This window comes from Phaseolus vulgaris, chromosome 3 (genome assembly GCF_000499845.2).
Source record: "Phaseolus vulgaris cultivar G19833 chromosome 3, P. vulgaris v2.0, whole genome shotgun sequence".
NCBI classification, from domain to species: Eukaryota; Viridiplantae; Streptophyta; class Magnoliopsida; order Fabales; family Fabaceae; genus Phaseolus; species Phaseolus vulgaris.
This window is the reverse complement of record NC_023757.2, coordinates 14239432-14256683: the sequence shown is the minus strand read 5'-3', so window position 1 is coordinate 14256683 and position 17252 is coordinate 14239432. Positions and strand designations below refer to the sequence as shown.

Below are 17252 nucleotides of genomic sequence, written 5' to 3'. Positions count from 1 at the left end.
TGTACTCTCTATAAAAACAAGTTTCGTTTCTGTGTTTGCTAAGATTGACTGTGTGTTCTTGAGGGGATCAAGATTAGCAATCTTGGTGTAGGTGTGTTGACCAAGGAGAGTGTGTTTCTTGAGGTGTTTGAGGTCATTCTCTTTGTTGTTGTGTAAGTGATCAAGGTGTGATGGCTTAGTGGATTTCCTCAGGGTTTCTGAGAAGACTGGATGTAGCTCTAGGTTTGGAGTGAACCAGTATAAACAACTGTGTACAATCTCTTCATCCCTATCTCTTTAAATTAAGTTTTGTCATTTGATAACTGGTATAAACAACCGATTGTTTCGGTAAAACAACCAATTGTTTTTCCAGTATTGTGCTTTTGCTTTTATGTTTTGAAAAATTGAATTCTTATTCAAGGTTTTCTTGAAGTATTTTCTTAACAATTCACCCCCCTCTCGTTTAAGGCCATGTATTCTAACAAGTGCTGCTAGTAATACTAGTGTTGCTATTTATACTAGTACTGCTAGTAATACTAGTACTGCTACTACTGCTAGTAATACTAGTACTGCTAGTAATACTAGTACTGCTACTACTGTTTGTAATCCTAGTACTGCTCGTAACACTAGTACTGCTAGTAATTGTAGTACTGCTAGTAATACTAGTTCTGTTAGTAATACTAGTACTGCAAGTAATACCAGTAATACTAGTACTGCTAGTAATACTAGTAAAGCTAGTAATACTAGTAAAGCTAGAAATACTAGTACTGTTAGTAATACTAGTACAGCTAGTAATACTAGTACTGCTAGTAACACTAGTACTGCTAGTAACACAAGTACTGCTAGTAATACTAGTACTGCTCGTAATACTAGTAAAACTAGCAATCCTAGTACTGCAAGTAATACTAATATGGTTAGTAATACTAGTACTACTAGTAATACAAGTACTGCTAGTAATAATAGTATTGCTAGCAATACTAGCACTAAAAGTACTCCTAGTAATACTAGTACTGCTAGTACAACTAGTAATATTAGTATTGTTAGTAATACAAGTAATACTAGTACTGCTAGTATTACTAGTTCTGTTAGTAATACTAGTACTGCTAGTAATACTAGTACTGCTAGTAATACTAGTACTGCTAGTAATACTAGTACTGCTAGTAATATTAGTAATTCTAGTATTGATAGTAGGACTAGTAGGACTAATACTACTAGTGCTGCTAGTAATATCAGTACTGCTAGTACTACTAGTACTGCTAGTAATATCAGTAGTGTTAGTTATACTGGTACTGCTTGTAACACTAGTACTACTAGTACTACTTGTAATACTAGTACTGCTAATAATATATGTACTTCTAGTAATACTAGTACTTCTAGTAATACTAGTACTTCTAGTAATACTAGTACTGCTAGTAATACTAGTACTTCTAGTAATACTAGTACTTCTAGTAATACTAGTACTTCTAGTAATAGTAGTACTGTCAGAAATACTAGTACTGCTAGTAATTTGAGTACTGCTAGTAATACTAGTACTGCTAGTAATACTAGTACTGCTAGTAATACTAGTAAAAGTAGTACTGGTAGTATTGCTAGTAATACTAGTACTGTTAGTAATACTAGTAATACTAGTATTGTTAGTAATACTAGTACTGTTAGTAATACTAGTACTGTTAGTAATACTAGTACTGTTAGTAATACTAGTACTGCTCGTAATACTAGTACTGTTAGTAATAGTAGTTCTGCTAGTAATACTAGTCCTACTAGTAATACTAGTACTGCTAGTCATACTAGTACTGCTAGTATTGCTAGTACTGCTAGTAATACTAGTACTGCTCGTAATACTAGTAAAACTAGCAATCCTAATACTGCAAGTAATACTAGTATGGTTAGTAATACTAGTATTGCTAGTAATACAAGTACTGCTAGTAATAATAGTAATAATAGTACTGCTAGTAATACTAGCACTAATAGTACTCCTAGTAATACTAGTACTGCTAGTACAACTAGTAATATTAGTATGGTTAGTAATACTAGTACTGCTAGTATTACTAGTTCTGTTAGTAATACTAGTACTGCTAGTAATATTAGTAATTCTAGTATTGATAGTAGTACTAGTAAGACTTGTACTATTAGTAATACTAGTGCTGCTAGTAATATCAGTACTGCTAGTACTACTAGTACTGCTAGTAATATCAGTAGTGCTAGTTATACTGGTACTGCTTGTAACACTAGTACTACTAGTAATACTAGTACTGCTAGTAATATATGTACTTCTAGTAATACTAGTACTTCTAGTAATACTAGTACTTCTTGTAATACTAGTACTGCTAGTAATACTAGTACTTCTAGTAATACTAGTACTTCGAGTAATAATAGTACTTCTAGTAATACTAGTACTGTCAGAAATACTAGTAGTGCTAGTAATTTGAGTACTGCTAGTAATACTAGTAAAAGTAGTACTGGTAGTATTGCGAGTAATACTAGTACTGTTAGTAATACTAGTAATACTAGTACTGTTAGTAATACTAGTACTGTTAGTAATACTAGTACTGTTAGTAATACTAGTACTGTTAGTAATACTAGTACTGTTAGTAATACTAGTACTGTTAGTAATACTATTACTGCTCGTAATACTAGTCCTGTTAGTAATACTAGTACTGCTCGTAATACTAGTACTGTTAGTAATAGTAGTTCTGCTAGTAATACTAGTCCTACTAGTAATACTAGTACTGCTAGTCATACTAGTACTGCTAGTATTGCTAGTACTGCTAGTAATACTAGTACAACTAGTAATACTAGTACAACTAGTAATACTAGTACTGCTAGTAATCCTAGTACTGCTTGTTATACTAGTACTGCTAGTAATACTAGTACTGCTAGTAATACTGGTAAAAGTAGTACTGTTAGTAATACTATTACTGCTCGTAATACTAGTACTGTTAGTAATACTAGTACTGCTCGTAATACTAGTACTGTTAGTAATAGTAGTTCTGCTAGTAATACTAGTCCTACTAGTAATACTAGTACTGCTAGTCATACTAGTACTGCTAGTACTGCTAGTAATACTAGTACAACTAGTAATACTAGTACTGCTTGTTATACTAGTACTGCTAGTAATACTAGTACTGCTAGTAATACTGGTAAAAGTAGTACTGATAGTAATACTAGTACTGTTAGTAATACTAGGATTACTAACAATACTAGTATTACTAGCAGTACTAATATTACTAGCAGTAGTTGTATTACTAGCATTAATAGTATTACTAGTACTACTAGTAGTACTAGTATTACTGTTGAATCAAGTGTGCTTGTTGTAGCTGGGGTTCTTTGGAATAGGATCTGGGGTATAATATATTTGTAAATCCACTCTTGATTGAGTTTTTCAAACCTTTTGAGTTGAATGTGTTTTTCTAACTAAGTGAAAAACAACTTGTTGTTTTGTCGAAACAACCGATTGTTTTACTCTTAGATGTTTTGAGAATGTTTTAAAAGTGTTTTTGGTGGTTGACTTGTTGTCAAACCAAAACAACCGATTGATTCGCACATTTAACCGATTGTTTGTTTTCAAATCATAACAGAAAATTGTTTTGTGTGTTGACTGAGCTTTAAATGATTTTGTAACTGAATGCGCTCATGTTTTAAATACTTTGACCATTCTTTGAAAGCTATAAAGACTTTGTTCATCTTTTGTAACAAATAAGAACTGAGATTTAATCATTGAAACATAGATTTGAGTTTTTCACTGATTTTGCTTTCAAGAGTTAAAGATTGCTTTGAGCTTGCTTTGATCAAGAGAGAGTGGAATAGGATTTCATTTGTATTGATTTCAGTTCATTCTGTAACAAGTGTAATCCTTTTGTACTTTGTGTAAACTCTGGTGTGATAGGCCAAAAAGTGTTGTGTGCTCTTGAGGTTGTCAAGATCAACATTATTGGTGGTATATGTGCTGAGCCAAAAGAAGTGTGTTTCTTGAGGGGATCAAGGTCACTTCTTTGGTGGTGTGTGTAAGTAATCTAGGTTTGGTTATTTAATGGATTCCCCAGTGGTTTCTGGGAAACTGGATGTAGCTCTTGGTTTAAGAGTGAACCAATATAAATTGTGTGTGCAATCTCTCTCTCCCTTAAACTCTTTAATTTCAGTTTGTATTTTTTTCAACTGGTATAAACAACCGATTGTTTCTACGAAACAACCAATTGTTTTTCTAGTGCTGTATTAAATTGCTTTGTGTTTTTGGCTAACTGGATTCTAAATCAAGTTTTCTCAAAGGAATTTCATTCTAGGCTAAAAAGTTTGCGAAAACCTTCTTTAAACCATTCAATCCCCTCTAGTTTAAAGTCATACATTCTAACAATTACTAGCAGTACTAGTATTACTAGCATTACTAGTATTACTAGCAGTACTAGTATTACTAGCAATACTAGTATTACTAGCACTACTAGTATTACTAGCAACCTATCCGCTATGTTGGGCACAACTGATAGAGATCAAATAAGATAGGATTTTACTAATGGAGGAAGAGGTCATTCACCCAAACATTTGAAGTTCTTCCTTCTAGTCTTCTAAAAAATTAAAGAAGAATTAAAATAAAGAGAGGACCAAGCCTAAAGCCAAGAGAAGACTACAAGCTTTCAAGAATGGGCTTCAATTGATATCTCTCTTTATAGTTTCTTTTGTATAAATTTGTAAATAATATAGAATAATGTTTAGGTAGGTGCTAAGAGGGAAACCTAAAGACACCTCTTGTGTAAAGCATCTTTAGATATTAGCTTTAGAAAAATCTAGAAGGTATTCGTTCTATTCTCCACTTTAGGCGCTAAAAGTGGAAGAGTTGCAAGGTAACTTTGGATAGCTTCCTTTGTAAGCTTCTTGTACACTCATGACCGGTCCTTCTCCTATAAAAGGAGGGCTTGAATCTTTATAATAAAGATTTGATATTTTGAGTACATAAATTCTCCCAAATTGGTGAGTGATTGAGAGACTTGTGTCTTCTCTTATTCTAGTCTTATCTTGAGAGCACTCTTGGAACCTCAAGTGGCGGCATCTACACTCATCTTGAAGCTTTGCATCCTTCAAGTGGCGTGTTCCTCTCCAAGGACTCCAACAACATAAGTTCTCTTCTCCTTTCCATCTTATTCATCCATTTCCATTCCCAAATAAACTCTAAAACATGTCTTAGGCTTTTCTAGTCATTTTAATCGGTTCATTTGCATTTTTTCTTACGTTTGTTCGGATTATTTGTTTTCTAGGATGTTTTAATCGGTTCATATGCTTCCTATCTTGTTTTTGTTCGGTTCATTTGATTTCTGGGTAGCTATAATCAGTTCATTTGCTTTCTTGTTCATTCCAATCGGTTCATTTGACAAGAAATGGGTTTCCATATGAGTTTTGGCTTGGTTGCTTATGATTTGGTGAGTTCTTGAATGAAAGAACATTAATCCAATTCTATAAAAGTGCCTAATCATATTCCAACTCTTATTGAATCCATAACATGTGCTTATCATATCTCCTTCATGTTATTGGAATCACATCAACAGTGATCAGGTCTTTCAGCTCCACGACAAAGTTGTGCCTCAATGGCTTGTTTCCCCCCGAGCGCCTCTTGGCCTGGGGCTTTTCGGCCTCGTAAGGCTGCTTCCTTCCCTGAGGCTTCTTGCCCGCCGCGACCTCATGCACTCTCATGGGCTGCGCACGCAACGACGCACGAGGGCACGCAGGGACCACACACACGCGCTTTTCGACTACTTCTCCTTCAATCGCAATGTGCGCCACCGCACAACTCCTAATTTCAGCAAAAGACTTGGGGCGACATCTGATGAGCGATTCGCTGAACGGTGCAAGACAAATTCCCTTCCTGAACGCATGGACTATCATCGACTCATCAGTGGTGTTGGCCCTCACCACCTGTGCACCAAAACGATTAACGAAGTCTTTCAACGTTTCCCCCTGATACTGCTTCATGTCGAAAAGATCATACGAAACGGGTGGGGGAGCACGATTTGCGGTGTATTGTTCCCTGAACAGTTGCGACAGCTGCGCAAACGAGGTCACGTGGCCATCAGGGAGACTGATGAACCAGTCCATCGCCACCCCCACCAAGGTGCTCATAAACAACTTGCACCTCACGGTGTCAGAATCGCCGATCAGCATCATCTGAGTGTGAAACGTAGTGAGGTGCGCCTCTGGATCCTCCACTCCAATGAACGTAGCTTTCGGCCCTACGAACGTGGGTGGTATCGCTGCTTCCATGATTGCCTGCGAGAAGGGCATGGGGAACTCCCTGGGAGGCGTGAAGCATTCTCAATCCTCTGTTTCACGACTTCCAGACTGGTTGCGCAACCCATGACGTAACTCTTCGTTAGTGCGGTGCAGCTCTTCGTTTCTAGCTTGCTAAGCCGCAAGATCTTGCTGGATGCGCTCTTGCTCCGCCCTCGACGCTGCCATCGCCTCCTGCAAGCCCTGCATCACCCCCATCACCTGTTGTAGGGTCAAAGCCTCATTCCCAGCGCGCTCTGTAGCACTTTGCTTGGTATTCCTCCTTCTTGGATGTTTCTTGGAGAATCTTGGACGGTCTTGCAAATCTTGGAGCTTTCTTTGATGAACCTGAGCAAACCTTAAAGATTCTTGATGAACTTTTCAAGAATCTTGAAAAACCTTAACGAACCTCCGCAACTCTCACTGGATCTTCTACTTCATGCGGTGGGACAAATGTTTTAGATCAGGCCCCATGGTGGGCGCCAAATGTTTTTGCCGCTTTGACTCGGACACCTTCAAACATCTCTACGGGCTTCGCTTCACGAACCCCTTCGCTCTTGTTCCAACGTTGTTCTTCCTCCGCTGCTAACTCCTGAAACAGAGAGACAAATGGGTGCCCTCGCGACCGTTTGCGCTCCGACGCTCAAGTCAGCTATGGCAGAAAACACTATGACACTTCCCGTCGCAGAACACCACCAGCTTAATGCTCAGAGAAGTGTGTAACTAAATCGTAACTGAATTCTCTCAAACTGAGTTAACTTGTGCGTAAGTGTGTGAAAGCGTAGCTTTTTCTGTTTACCATAAGCCTTATATACCTTCCTGGTGTTCCTGTCCATGTGTCAGCCTGAAACTCGCGTATTCTGTGGGCGCTCCTTAGCAGCACTGTTCCCAGTCTTAGGGCCTTCTCAGTGTGTAAGGTTGCCTCGCCGGAGTGCAACTCGCGCGGGGATGACCGCTTGGGTGCCAACTTGTGCACCCAAGCTCCGGGTCATTCGCCCTAGGGGTACCTCACCTTCCTCACATGCCATGCATGCAGATCACCCTCTAGGACGTGACCTTCTCATAGGTCGTCTCTGTCCCAGTGTGATATGAAATCAATAGCAAGATAGAGAATGATTCTTTGACATTCTATGGAATCAACTTGAGTTGGAGATAGCTTAGGCACTTTTAATAGAATTGGATCAAGGTTCTATGTTTCAAGAACTCACCAAAACTTGCACCAAACACCAAACTCATATGGAAGATCCATCTATTGTCAATTGAACCGAACAAATTGTGTAAAAAGGCAAAAGCACCGATTAAAAAGAGCAAGAACAGAAATGCACCGAACAAATCAGCTAGAATTGAAGAAGAAACAAATAGAAACAGCCAATGAAACTAAGAACCGAAGCAAAGCTGAAAATAGACTGAATTGCCGAACCAAAAAGAAGTTAAACATGTTTTAGGAATTTCATATGAATATGGAGATGAAAGAAAGAAGAACTTATGGAGATGGATGCTTTGGTTTGATGATCACGCCACTTAGAGGATGAAGGCTCCAAGATGAGTGAGCTAGTGCCGCCACTTGAGAGAACCAAATGCACTCAAGATAAAACAAGGTGAATGAGAAGACAAGTTCTCACAAATTCTCTCTCAAATTGAGTAGAGTTTCTCTATTGCTAATTTCCGATCTGAATTTTACAAGAGCCCACACCTCTATTTATAGTGTGAGGGTGCTGGAAAATAGGTGGGAAAATTCAAATAAAACTCATTTGAAATTCCCACAAAAAACAAGTCACATGGGAGGTGTGACCTTTTTCTACTATGACACCTCCTAAAAACTACACCTACACCTACTCTCCTAAGTCACATGGATAATGTGACTTTATTTTACATTTTCACACTTCTTTATTTAATATCCACACCTCCTACAAGAGTAAATCAAATGATGCTCTTTTATTTAATGCTTGGCCTTGTCCCTCATGGGATGGACTTGGGCTTGTTGGGCTTTGGCCTTCTTGGGCTTGGGCTTTGGGCTTGGGCCTCATCTTTATTTTATGTCTTCTTTTAATTTTGAGAAGACTAGAAGGAAAAACTTCAAATGTGAAGGCGAATGTCCTCTTCCTTCATCAATAAAAGCCTCCTTTATTTGATTCTCATCACAGTGGCCTTCCAGCAGTGGTGCGTACTACTGCATCACTACACCTCATGCATGAATCCCTCGTGAGTTGGGTCTCTCCCTGCTGGAATTGGGGGTGTGGCTTGGAAACCACCTTTCTTTATCTATTATTACTGTCTGGGTGCCAAGGCCCGAGGTCTCCACGCCCCCACCGTGCCCCCTCCTCCACGGTCATCCCTACCCGTGGGTATCAAGAGGGGACACCCTTCTGGCATAGGCGCATTCATGGTGCTAAACCTGGGCGACACCCGAGGTCGTGGACCTTAAAGAAACTCCCTCTCTTGCTAGGCAATACTTCTAATGGATTCCTCGCTCTGGGTCCCACCATGTTGACTTTGGTCAACGCCTGAGGACCGTACGGTACAAGTATAGAAAACAAGAAAAGTAAAAAAATGAGGTAGGAAATTAAAATACGTGATTTTAATGTGGTTTCATAAATAACTATCAAAATTTATCAGGGATTTAGAAAATTTTCGATACGCACGTGTCTTACCGAAAGTTATGATAACATCTCTTAATTGTTAACCTTAATTTTTTAAGTGTATAGTAATAAGACTATAATAAAATCATTAAATAGAAGCTAATTTTAGAGACCAAAATAATTAGTTACTATATTGACTAAATTAGAAATCATTTTATAAACTAAAAAAAAAATAGAAAAATTTGTATCTAACCATTAGCCACCAAGGTTTATAATATTAATTACTTTGTATTCTAAATTACTTTATTAGTCTCTTAGAAACTAATTTAAAATCTAAAATATTAGTACCTAATATCTTGGTGTTAAAAGCTCGGTAGCTAATTTAGACAACAATTTACAAACCATTTTATAAATTTTTAGTAATAATAAAAATCACTTTAGATACCAATAATTCTTTAGTCTCTAAAATGATATCTAATTTAGTCAATATACTGACTGTACTGGCCAGACCTCAGACATCGGCATTAGAGATCGGCATCAAACATTGACATCAGACCTCGGTAGTCTAGTCGCGTTGATGGGCTACGTAAGTGGGCCCCAGAAATAATAATGAGTTATCATCCAGATCTAAGAAAGACCTAAATCATGGGAGGTTTCATGCATGTGGTGTGTATAGCACATTCAGGTCTATCACAAGTAAGTATTCCTTGGAGGCACTAAGGCCCATGAGGGTTAGGGTTTCCAGGGAAAGACTGCATGCATGGCACGTGAATAATTAGGGCACCTACAAAACAGATGGCCCCGCAGCATTGGTACATGAGTTGGTACCCTAGCAACCATACTGTAAGGTTATGCACTATAAAAGAGGAAAGTCTTGTGCGACGGTTGCGCTAAGCTTGTGCAACGCGCAACATGACGCCTTACTAACCCTAATTCCACTTAAGGAAAGATCCTCGTGGGACAGGGAAGTTGACCTAGATACAATCTATATAAAGGATGGTAAGAACCCTAGAAAGGTACGTTGTTTCTAAGACTGAGACTGCTTTATATACTTATTGTTTCTTAGCCCAGTACTGACTTGACCATCAAAGTGAAATCAACAGGTAAGGCCCCCTCTGTTTCAACGGAGCCACTCTCTACCACCCAGAAGGGAGGACAGATACCACCAGGAGACGGAGGAGCCACCATCCACCTTTGAGTCAACGACGGCTAGGTCAACCGACGAGAACACTAATATTTTTGGTCTCTAAATTTAGTTACTATTTAACAATGTTTTTACAATGTAACATTATATAATATTAATTCAATAAAAATTATAATTAAAAAAATGATACTTTAAAATGTGTGGTTGGATTTAAAACAAAGCACAAGAACCTATTTCTTAATTTATACATCTAATTATTATTATTTTTTAAATATAGCTAGATAGATAGAGAAAGGGAGGGGTGTTTGAAGATATAAAAAAATAGGTATTGTACTGATAGGCCAAAACCGAGAGGTTAGGCCGAGAACTAATACCGAAATAACCTTTCGGTTATAACAATAAATATATAAAATAAAACTAAAACATATATAACAAGGCCTAAATTAGATAAGAAACCTGCGTTAGGGGGTGCATCAATAATAAAACGGTGTAGAAAGAAAGTCCAAAGGTAAAGTGAAAGCCCATTAATAAAACTGTATAAATAGGAGGTCAACATAAGAGGTAAGTAAGAGTGATTTTTGTCTGATGAACATAAAACCATTTCTGACTTTGGCATCGGAGCGCCTTGCAGGTACACCCACCCATCTGAGTGGATGAGAAGCCGAGAGCATCCAACCCGAGGAGAAGCCGAGAGCATCCAACCCAAGGAGAAGCCGAGAGCATCTAGCCCTAGGAATAAATGAGAGAGCCCAACCCAAGAAGAAACAAAGAGTATACAGCCCAAGGAGTAACTTAGAGAAGCCCAAGATTCGAAGATCCGTGAAAGAAGTTAGTCTTGTAAACCTGTTACAGTGTTCTTGGTCCTTGTTGTAAGAACATTTTGTCGCCCACCGTGGGGCCGAGAAGTAGCTGAAAAAGGTTGAAGACAAGATGAATCAAAGAGAAAAACAAGGTGGAGAGTAGGCAGATAATCTAAGCATGCCGATGGCAATGTTGATGCAGTTACAAAAAGAGTTTGAGATGTTAAAGAAAAGTAATGAAGAAGAATTGAGTATGTTAAGAGCCGAAAACGCACATATGAGGAGAAAGTTACAAGAAGAAACAGTTTTGAATTCATCCTTTGAAACTGTTCAGTCGAGAGCACATGTGAATGAGAGGATTCATCATAATGAAAGTTCCCAAACAAAGAAAAGATTGCTTGAAAATTCTGGGGATTTTGCAGGAGCGTCTTCTAGAAAGCATCCATTCTATGATGTTATAGTCGATACTCCACTGCCTGACAATTGGAAAAATTTGACCATCGACAAATATGACGGAAGCTCAGATCCTGATGAACATATTGCAATATATACCACTCAGATCAGTTTATATACATGGAATGATGTTGTTATGTGCAGGGTGTTTCCTACGACGTTGAAAGGGGTAGCACTGAGTTGGTTCACGCGTCTCCCACCCTTGAGTGTTGATTGTTTCGATACATTGGTGGAAAAGTTTGGTGCTTAGTTTGCGACTAGTCGTCCTCATCATTTAACATCCATTGCCTTGGTAAACATAAGACAAGAAAAAGGGGAGTCGTTAAGGATGTTCATGGAACGAATTGGAAAGGTTGCCTTAGGTATTCGAAATCTCAGTCCAGAGGTTACCATGTATCATATGATAACAACATTAAAACCGAGAGCATTTGCCGACAGCCTTTGCAAAAACCTGCGATTAATTTGGATGAATTAAGGCAACGAGCGTCAAAATTTATGCAAATGGAGGAACTATAAGAGTTTCGAAACCAGGTGAGGGTTGATGGAGGTGAAAAGAGGGGGATGGAGAGAGAAAGTGGACCTATGGTTAGAAGAGCCAGAGAAGAGTTTAGAAGTCGAAAATTTCAACAATACACACCCTTAAATACTAACAGAGCAAGAGTTTTACAGGAAGCCATGGGAACAGAAATAATACCTCCACCAAGAAAAGCAAGAACACCGGAAAGAGCATATCACACTAAGCACTGTGAGTATCGTAAAAATCATGGTCATCATACAGAAGAATGTATTGGGTTGAAAGATAGAATAGAAGAATTGATTCAATCAGGGCAGTTGAAAACGTTTCGTTCGAGGAGGAAATACTAAGAATGAGGTTAAGTCCGGAGAGAGGTTTGAGAGGGGGAGAGATAGGAGAGAAAAGGGTGGAAAGATTTGAAAGAAGAGAAAATAGAAGAGTGGAAAAGAGAGACGATAGAAGGGGTGGAAGGCCAGAGGGAAGAGGTGATAAAGTTTACCAAAACATGCAGTCAGTAAGGCGAAGTAGGGAGCGAAGTCTGGGAAGGCCGGTCAGGGGGTTTATAAATACAATTTCAGGTGGGTTCTCTGGAAAAGAATCCTCGTCAGCAAGAAAAGAGTATTGGAGAAGTATCAAAACCATTAATCATATTTTTAAAAGAAGAACTTTGCCACCAATGCTTTTCACAGATGAAGATTTTCAAGAAATTGATCCTGACCATGATGACCCTATGGTAATAACGGTGGAAATAGCCGAATATGCCATCATGAAAACCTTGGTTGACCAGGGGAGTTCAATTGATATTTTGTTTTGGGATACTTTCTAAAGGTTACACTTGAGAGAAAAAGATATTGTACCTTTCCGAGAACAAATCATTGGCTTAGCACCAAAGGATATGTTGATTTAATGACAACATTTGGAAGAGGCAGTAAAACTAAAAAGATTAAAATAAGGTATTTGGACGGTCTTCTTTGAACAAGTTGGGGGCAATAGTCTCAACACCGCACCTGGCCATGAAATTCTCGACAGAGAAGGGGGAGATAACAACAATTTATGTCAATCAAAAAGATGCTCGAGAGTGTTATGCGGCAGGTTTGAAGATGAATTTGAAGACGAATAAAGATACTGAAAAAATGGTGGCAATGGTGGATTTGGACCCCAGATTGAATGATGAGAGGTTGGAACCGAAAGAAGAAACAACAATTGTGGTATTAGGCCAAGACGAGAGACAATATACTTATATAGGTGGAAGTATGCGTGAAGAATTATTGAACAAACTCATTACAGTGTTGCGTAACAACCAAGACTTATTTGCTTGGAGACCGTCTGATATTCCTGGAATTGATCTAGAGGTAATTTGTCACAAGTTGTCTGTTTGCTGAGAAGCAAGGCCGATATCTCAAAAACGAAGAAAACTGTGAGAAGAAAAATGAAAGGCAGCAATTGAGGAAACCGAAAAATTAATGCAAGCTGGTTTCATTCGAGAGGCTCAATATACTACATGGTTATCCAATGTGGTACTTGTTAAGAAACCGAATGAAAAATGGAGAATGTGCACAGACTATACAGACCTGAATAAAGCTTGCCCGAAAGACACATATCCATTACCCAACATAGACCGATTGGTTGATGGGGCGTCTGGTCAAGAGATGATGAGCTTTCTTGATGCCTATTCAGGGTATAATCAAATACAGATGTATGAACCAGATATCCCAAAAACAGCTTTCACCACAGATACTGCAAATTATTGTTATAAAGTTATGCCTTTCGGTTTGAAGAATGCTGGAGCAACCTATCAGAGGTTGATGGATAAGGTGTTTAAAGAGAAAATTGGAAAGAACATGGAAGTTTATGTCGATGACATGGTTGTTAAATCAGGTGAAGTACTGAAACATTTGGAAGACATTGAGGAGGTATTTGCACGAATAAGAAAATACAATATTCGTCTCAATCCAGAAAAGTGTGTTTTTGGTGTGAAAGGAGGAAAATTTTTGGGTTCATGTTAACAAACAGAGGTATTGAGGCAAACCCCGATAAATGTGAAGCAATAATGAAGACGGGAAGTCCAAAAACCTTGAAGGAGGTACAAAGACTAGTGGGGAAACTGAACTCATTGTCAAGATTTTTACCAGTATTGGCCGAGAGAACTAAACCGATAGTAAACTTGTTAAAAAAATCTGAAACCTTTGAGTGGAGTGAGCGATGTGAGCAAGCCTTTTCTCATATCAAAAGTATAGTAGCCGAACCACCAATCTTAGTTAAACCTGTGTCAACCAAACCCATCATAGTTTACCTAGCAACTTCAAATGAAGCTATAGGAGCTACTTTAGTCCAAGAAAACCCAGATCAAAAACCAATATATTTTGTGAGTAGTCCCTTCAAAATGCCGAAACCAGATATCCCAAAGTTGAAAAGGTTTCTTTAACACTGGTGTATGCTGCAAGACGTCTTCGACCATATTTTCAGAATCATCAGATAATTGTGAGAACATATTATCCAATATCTAAAATTTTAAGAGAACCAGAACTTGCAGGTAGAATGGTGACATGGTCGATGGAGCTACCAGAATATAGAATCAAGTATGAACCAAGAGGACCGATCAAAGCCCAATCCCTTGCAGATTTCATCATTCAGATGCCGACAACAACACAACAGGAGCAATGGACGTTATATGTAGATGGCGCGTCAAGCAAAAAAGCAAGCAGAGCAGGGATAGTACTTGAAGGACCAGATAACTTCCAAGTAGAGATGGCGTTAAGATTTGAGTTTAGAACATCCAACAACCAAGCCAAATATGAAGCTCTTATTGCAGGATTACTATTGGCCAGAGACAGGGGAGTTGAAAATGTCATTTGCAAAAGTGATTCTCAGCTTTCAGTGGGACAAGTGCAAGGGGAGTATCAGGTAAAAGATCCATTATTAATGAAATATTATCATAAAGTATTAAATGTTATGCAATGCTTTAATAAGGCCGAAATAAAATATATTCTGAGAGAATTAAATATGAAAGCAGACTCGTTATCCAAATTAGCAAGCCAACAACGGCAAGTGAAACATAATATCCGACAGTTAGTTTAGAAGAATGCTTCAATATTGCGACGTCAAAAGATGAATGGATAAAAAAATATATAGAAGTTATAAAGAGTCAAGAACAAGGTGTTGAACCAGATACAAGAACAGCAAAGAAGATGGCCAGTTTTGTTTAAATTGGTGACGAACTGTACAAAAGAGGATATTCTATGCCTCTGTTAAAATGTCTATCAAGAGAACAAGCTGAATATGTAATTAAAGAGCTTCATGAAGGAATTTGTGGACTACATTGTGGAGCTCTGATATGAATCCAAATAGAAATGACAATAAAATTGGGAATTTAGGGTTACGGAACGGAATAAATTCAAAACAGTAACAATAGAAACCTGGATAAAGGAAGGCGCCACAAACAAAGTTTGATAAGCCTAAGGATGATCGCCACAAGAATTGGTGGATTCTTGATAAGATCACAAGATACAGGGAAAAACCCTAGCAGAGAAACACTCTCTAAAATTGTCAAAAATATTCGTCCCTATTCTGAGTTTCAACAGTGTATGAATTACAAAGGTCTTTTCTTGTTTGTAATAAAATAAGACGATACTACAATCCTTATATTTCAAGAATGATCATTTGTCCCAGTGGTTAGGTTGATACTCTGTACTTGTTCCTGAGTTCAAATTCTAACTACAAATAAAATAATAATATTATTTTAATTTAATATTCCAATCTTGTTCTGCGTGGCCCTTGGGCTTGGATGTCCGCATCACTCCCTCCCTCTTGAGAAAGACCTTGGAGGATGTCCGCATCATTCCCTCCCTCTTGAGAAAGACCTTGGAGGATGTCCACATCATTCCCTCCCTCTTGAAAAAGACTTGAAGTTAAATCCAAAGCTTCATCACTTGCAATAAAAGGAGACAAATCAGACACATTAAAAGTGCTACTCATATTGTACTTACTTGAAAGATCAATCTTGTAGGCATTGCCATTAATCATTTCTAACACTTGAAAAGGTCCATCCTGTCTAGATTGGAGCTTGGATTTTCTTTGTCTAGTTAACATTTCTTTCCTCATGTGTACCCAGACCCCATCTCCAGGATCAAAGATTACTTTATTTCTTCCTTTGTTAACTTGTTTAGAATAACCTTCACCTTTTTCTTCAACTTGTGCTTCAACCTTTTTATGTTGCTTTTTCACATAGTCAACCTTAGCCTGTGTATCTTTATGCTTTAAAACAGAAATGTTAGGCATAGTTAACAAATATATTGGAGTTAAAGGATTTAATCCATACAAAATTTCAAATGGATCACAAGTCGATGTGCTGTCAACAACCATATTGTAAGCAAACTCAACATGATGTAAACATAATTTGTACCGTCCTGGGGCGTTGACCAAAAGTCAAAGTCAACACGTGGCGGGACCGCTCGAGGACCCCAAAGAAGGGAAAGGAAGTTAACAGGTTGACCGCTTGAGGCATCGCCAGGTTAGGGCGTCGCCTCGCGAAGGCGTCGCCTCGCAAAGGCGTCGCCCAAGAAAGGCGTCGCCAGGTAAAGGCATCACCAAAATAAGACATAGCCGAGTCAAGACATCACAAGGAGGGCTCGGGCCTCCTTGACAGCTCAGAATGACGACAAAGAGAAGGAAAAATGTGGCTTCAAGGCCACAGTCCTAGTACTAGTAGGGAGTAACCTAACTCGTGAAGTACCCACGCCACCGCTGGGAAACCCTGGGACAGATACGACCCATGAGGGGGCCACGCCCAGGGGAGAACCACGTGCATGGTACGAGAGAAAGGTAGATACACTCCCAAGGTGAGTGACTAGAAGTTGGGGCGCATGAGTTGGCACCCAGAAAGTCACCCTCTTGCGCCAAGTGCACTTCGAGAAAGGAAGGTTTGCACGATGGATTAACCCTAAGTTGGGTTACGGCGCTGTAGGGCCCTCCACGAAGAGTCGCGATCAAGTCAGAAGAACACGTGGCAATAAGCACTGAAAACATCAAGGCTTTCCTAAAAGTTCGCTAAGGTACGTGTTAATTCAGTTAAGATTTGAACGTTCCAAGGAATATTTTTATACGCTTTCAATGCGCTTTAACGCGCTTTAAATGCATAAGGTGTATAAAAGGGGGCCTTGGGACATTTGAAAGGAGATCCGAGTTTTGACCTAATTGTCGTAGCCTTACACAGAGCACAAACCCTATTTGTTTTTGCTGCGCACCCACTGTGTGCACAAGACGATTAGGGCAACACAGTTTCAGTCATTCAGTTATTTTTCGACCACCTTCAGAGCATCCCTTCACGGTGTTCCGATACGGAGGTGCGTCACCTTTGATGTTTCTCACTAGCTGACTTGATCGCCGGAGTGCAAACGGCCGCGAGGGCGCCCCTTTGTTCACTTCTTTTCAAGTATTCACAGACGGAGCAGAACGAAGGTGCCCTAGCTCGTGAGGATAAGCCCCGCACAAAGACAACCCAGGTCAACCGACGGGAACATTTGGCGCCCACC

The 17252-nt window shown here is 38.9% G+C and overlaps 2 protein-coding genes across 2 annotated transcripts in view; one reads left to right on the top strand and one right to left on the bottom strand.

The window, feature by feature from the left end:
• LOC137839168 (uncharacterized threonine-rich GPI-anchored glycoprotein PJ4664.02-like) overlaps window positions 1-3340 on the top strand; it is a 30175-nt gene extending 26835 nt beyond the window's left edge. Inside the window, exons 13-19 of the mRNA XM_068648294.1 lie at window positions 401-748; window positions 907-914; window positions 1096-1580; window positions 1627-1630; window positions 1744-2678; window positions 2914-2917; window positions 3085-3340. Of these exons, the coding sequence (XP_068504395.1) occupies window positions 401-748; window positions 907-914; window positions 1096-1580; window positions 1627-1630; window positions 1744-2678; window positions 2914-2917; window positions 3085-3340 (2040 nt within the window). The remainder of the gene's footprint in view (window positions 1-400; window positions 749-906; window positions 915-1095; window positions 1581-1626; window positions 1631-1743; window positions 2679-2913; window positions 2918-3084) is intronic.
• A 2147-nt stretch (window positions 3341-5487) lies between these two features.
• LOC137839167 (uncharacterized) lies at window positions 5488-6246 on the bottom strand. The gene has a single exon (XM_068648293.1). The coding sequence runs from the start codon at window positions 6244-6246 to the stop codon at window positions 5488-5490; it is 759 nt and encodes a 252-aa protein (XP_068504394.1).
• Between the last annotated feature and the right edge of the window lie 11006 nt (window positions 6247-17252).

Bases quoted from the DNA above. Each gene is read 5' to 3' on its own strand.
- LOC137839167 (XM_068648293.1), bottom strand. From the start codon at position 6,246: ATGCCCTTCTCGCAGGCAATCATGGAAGCAGCGATACCACCCACGTTC.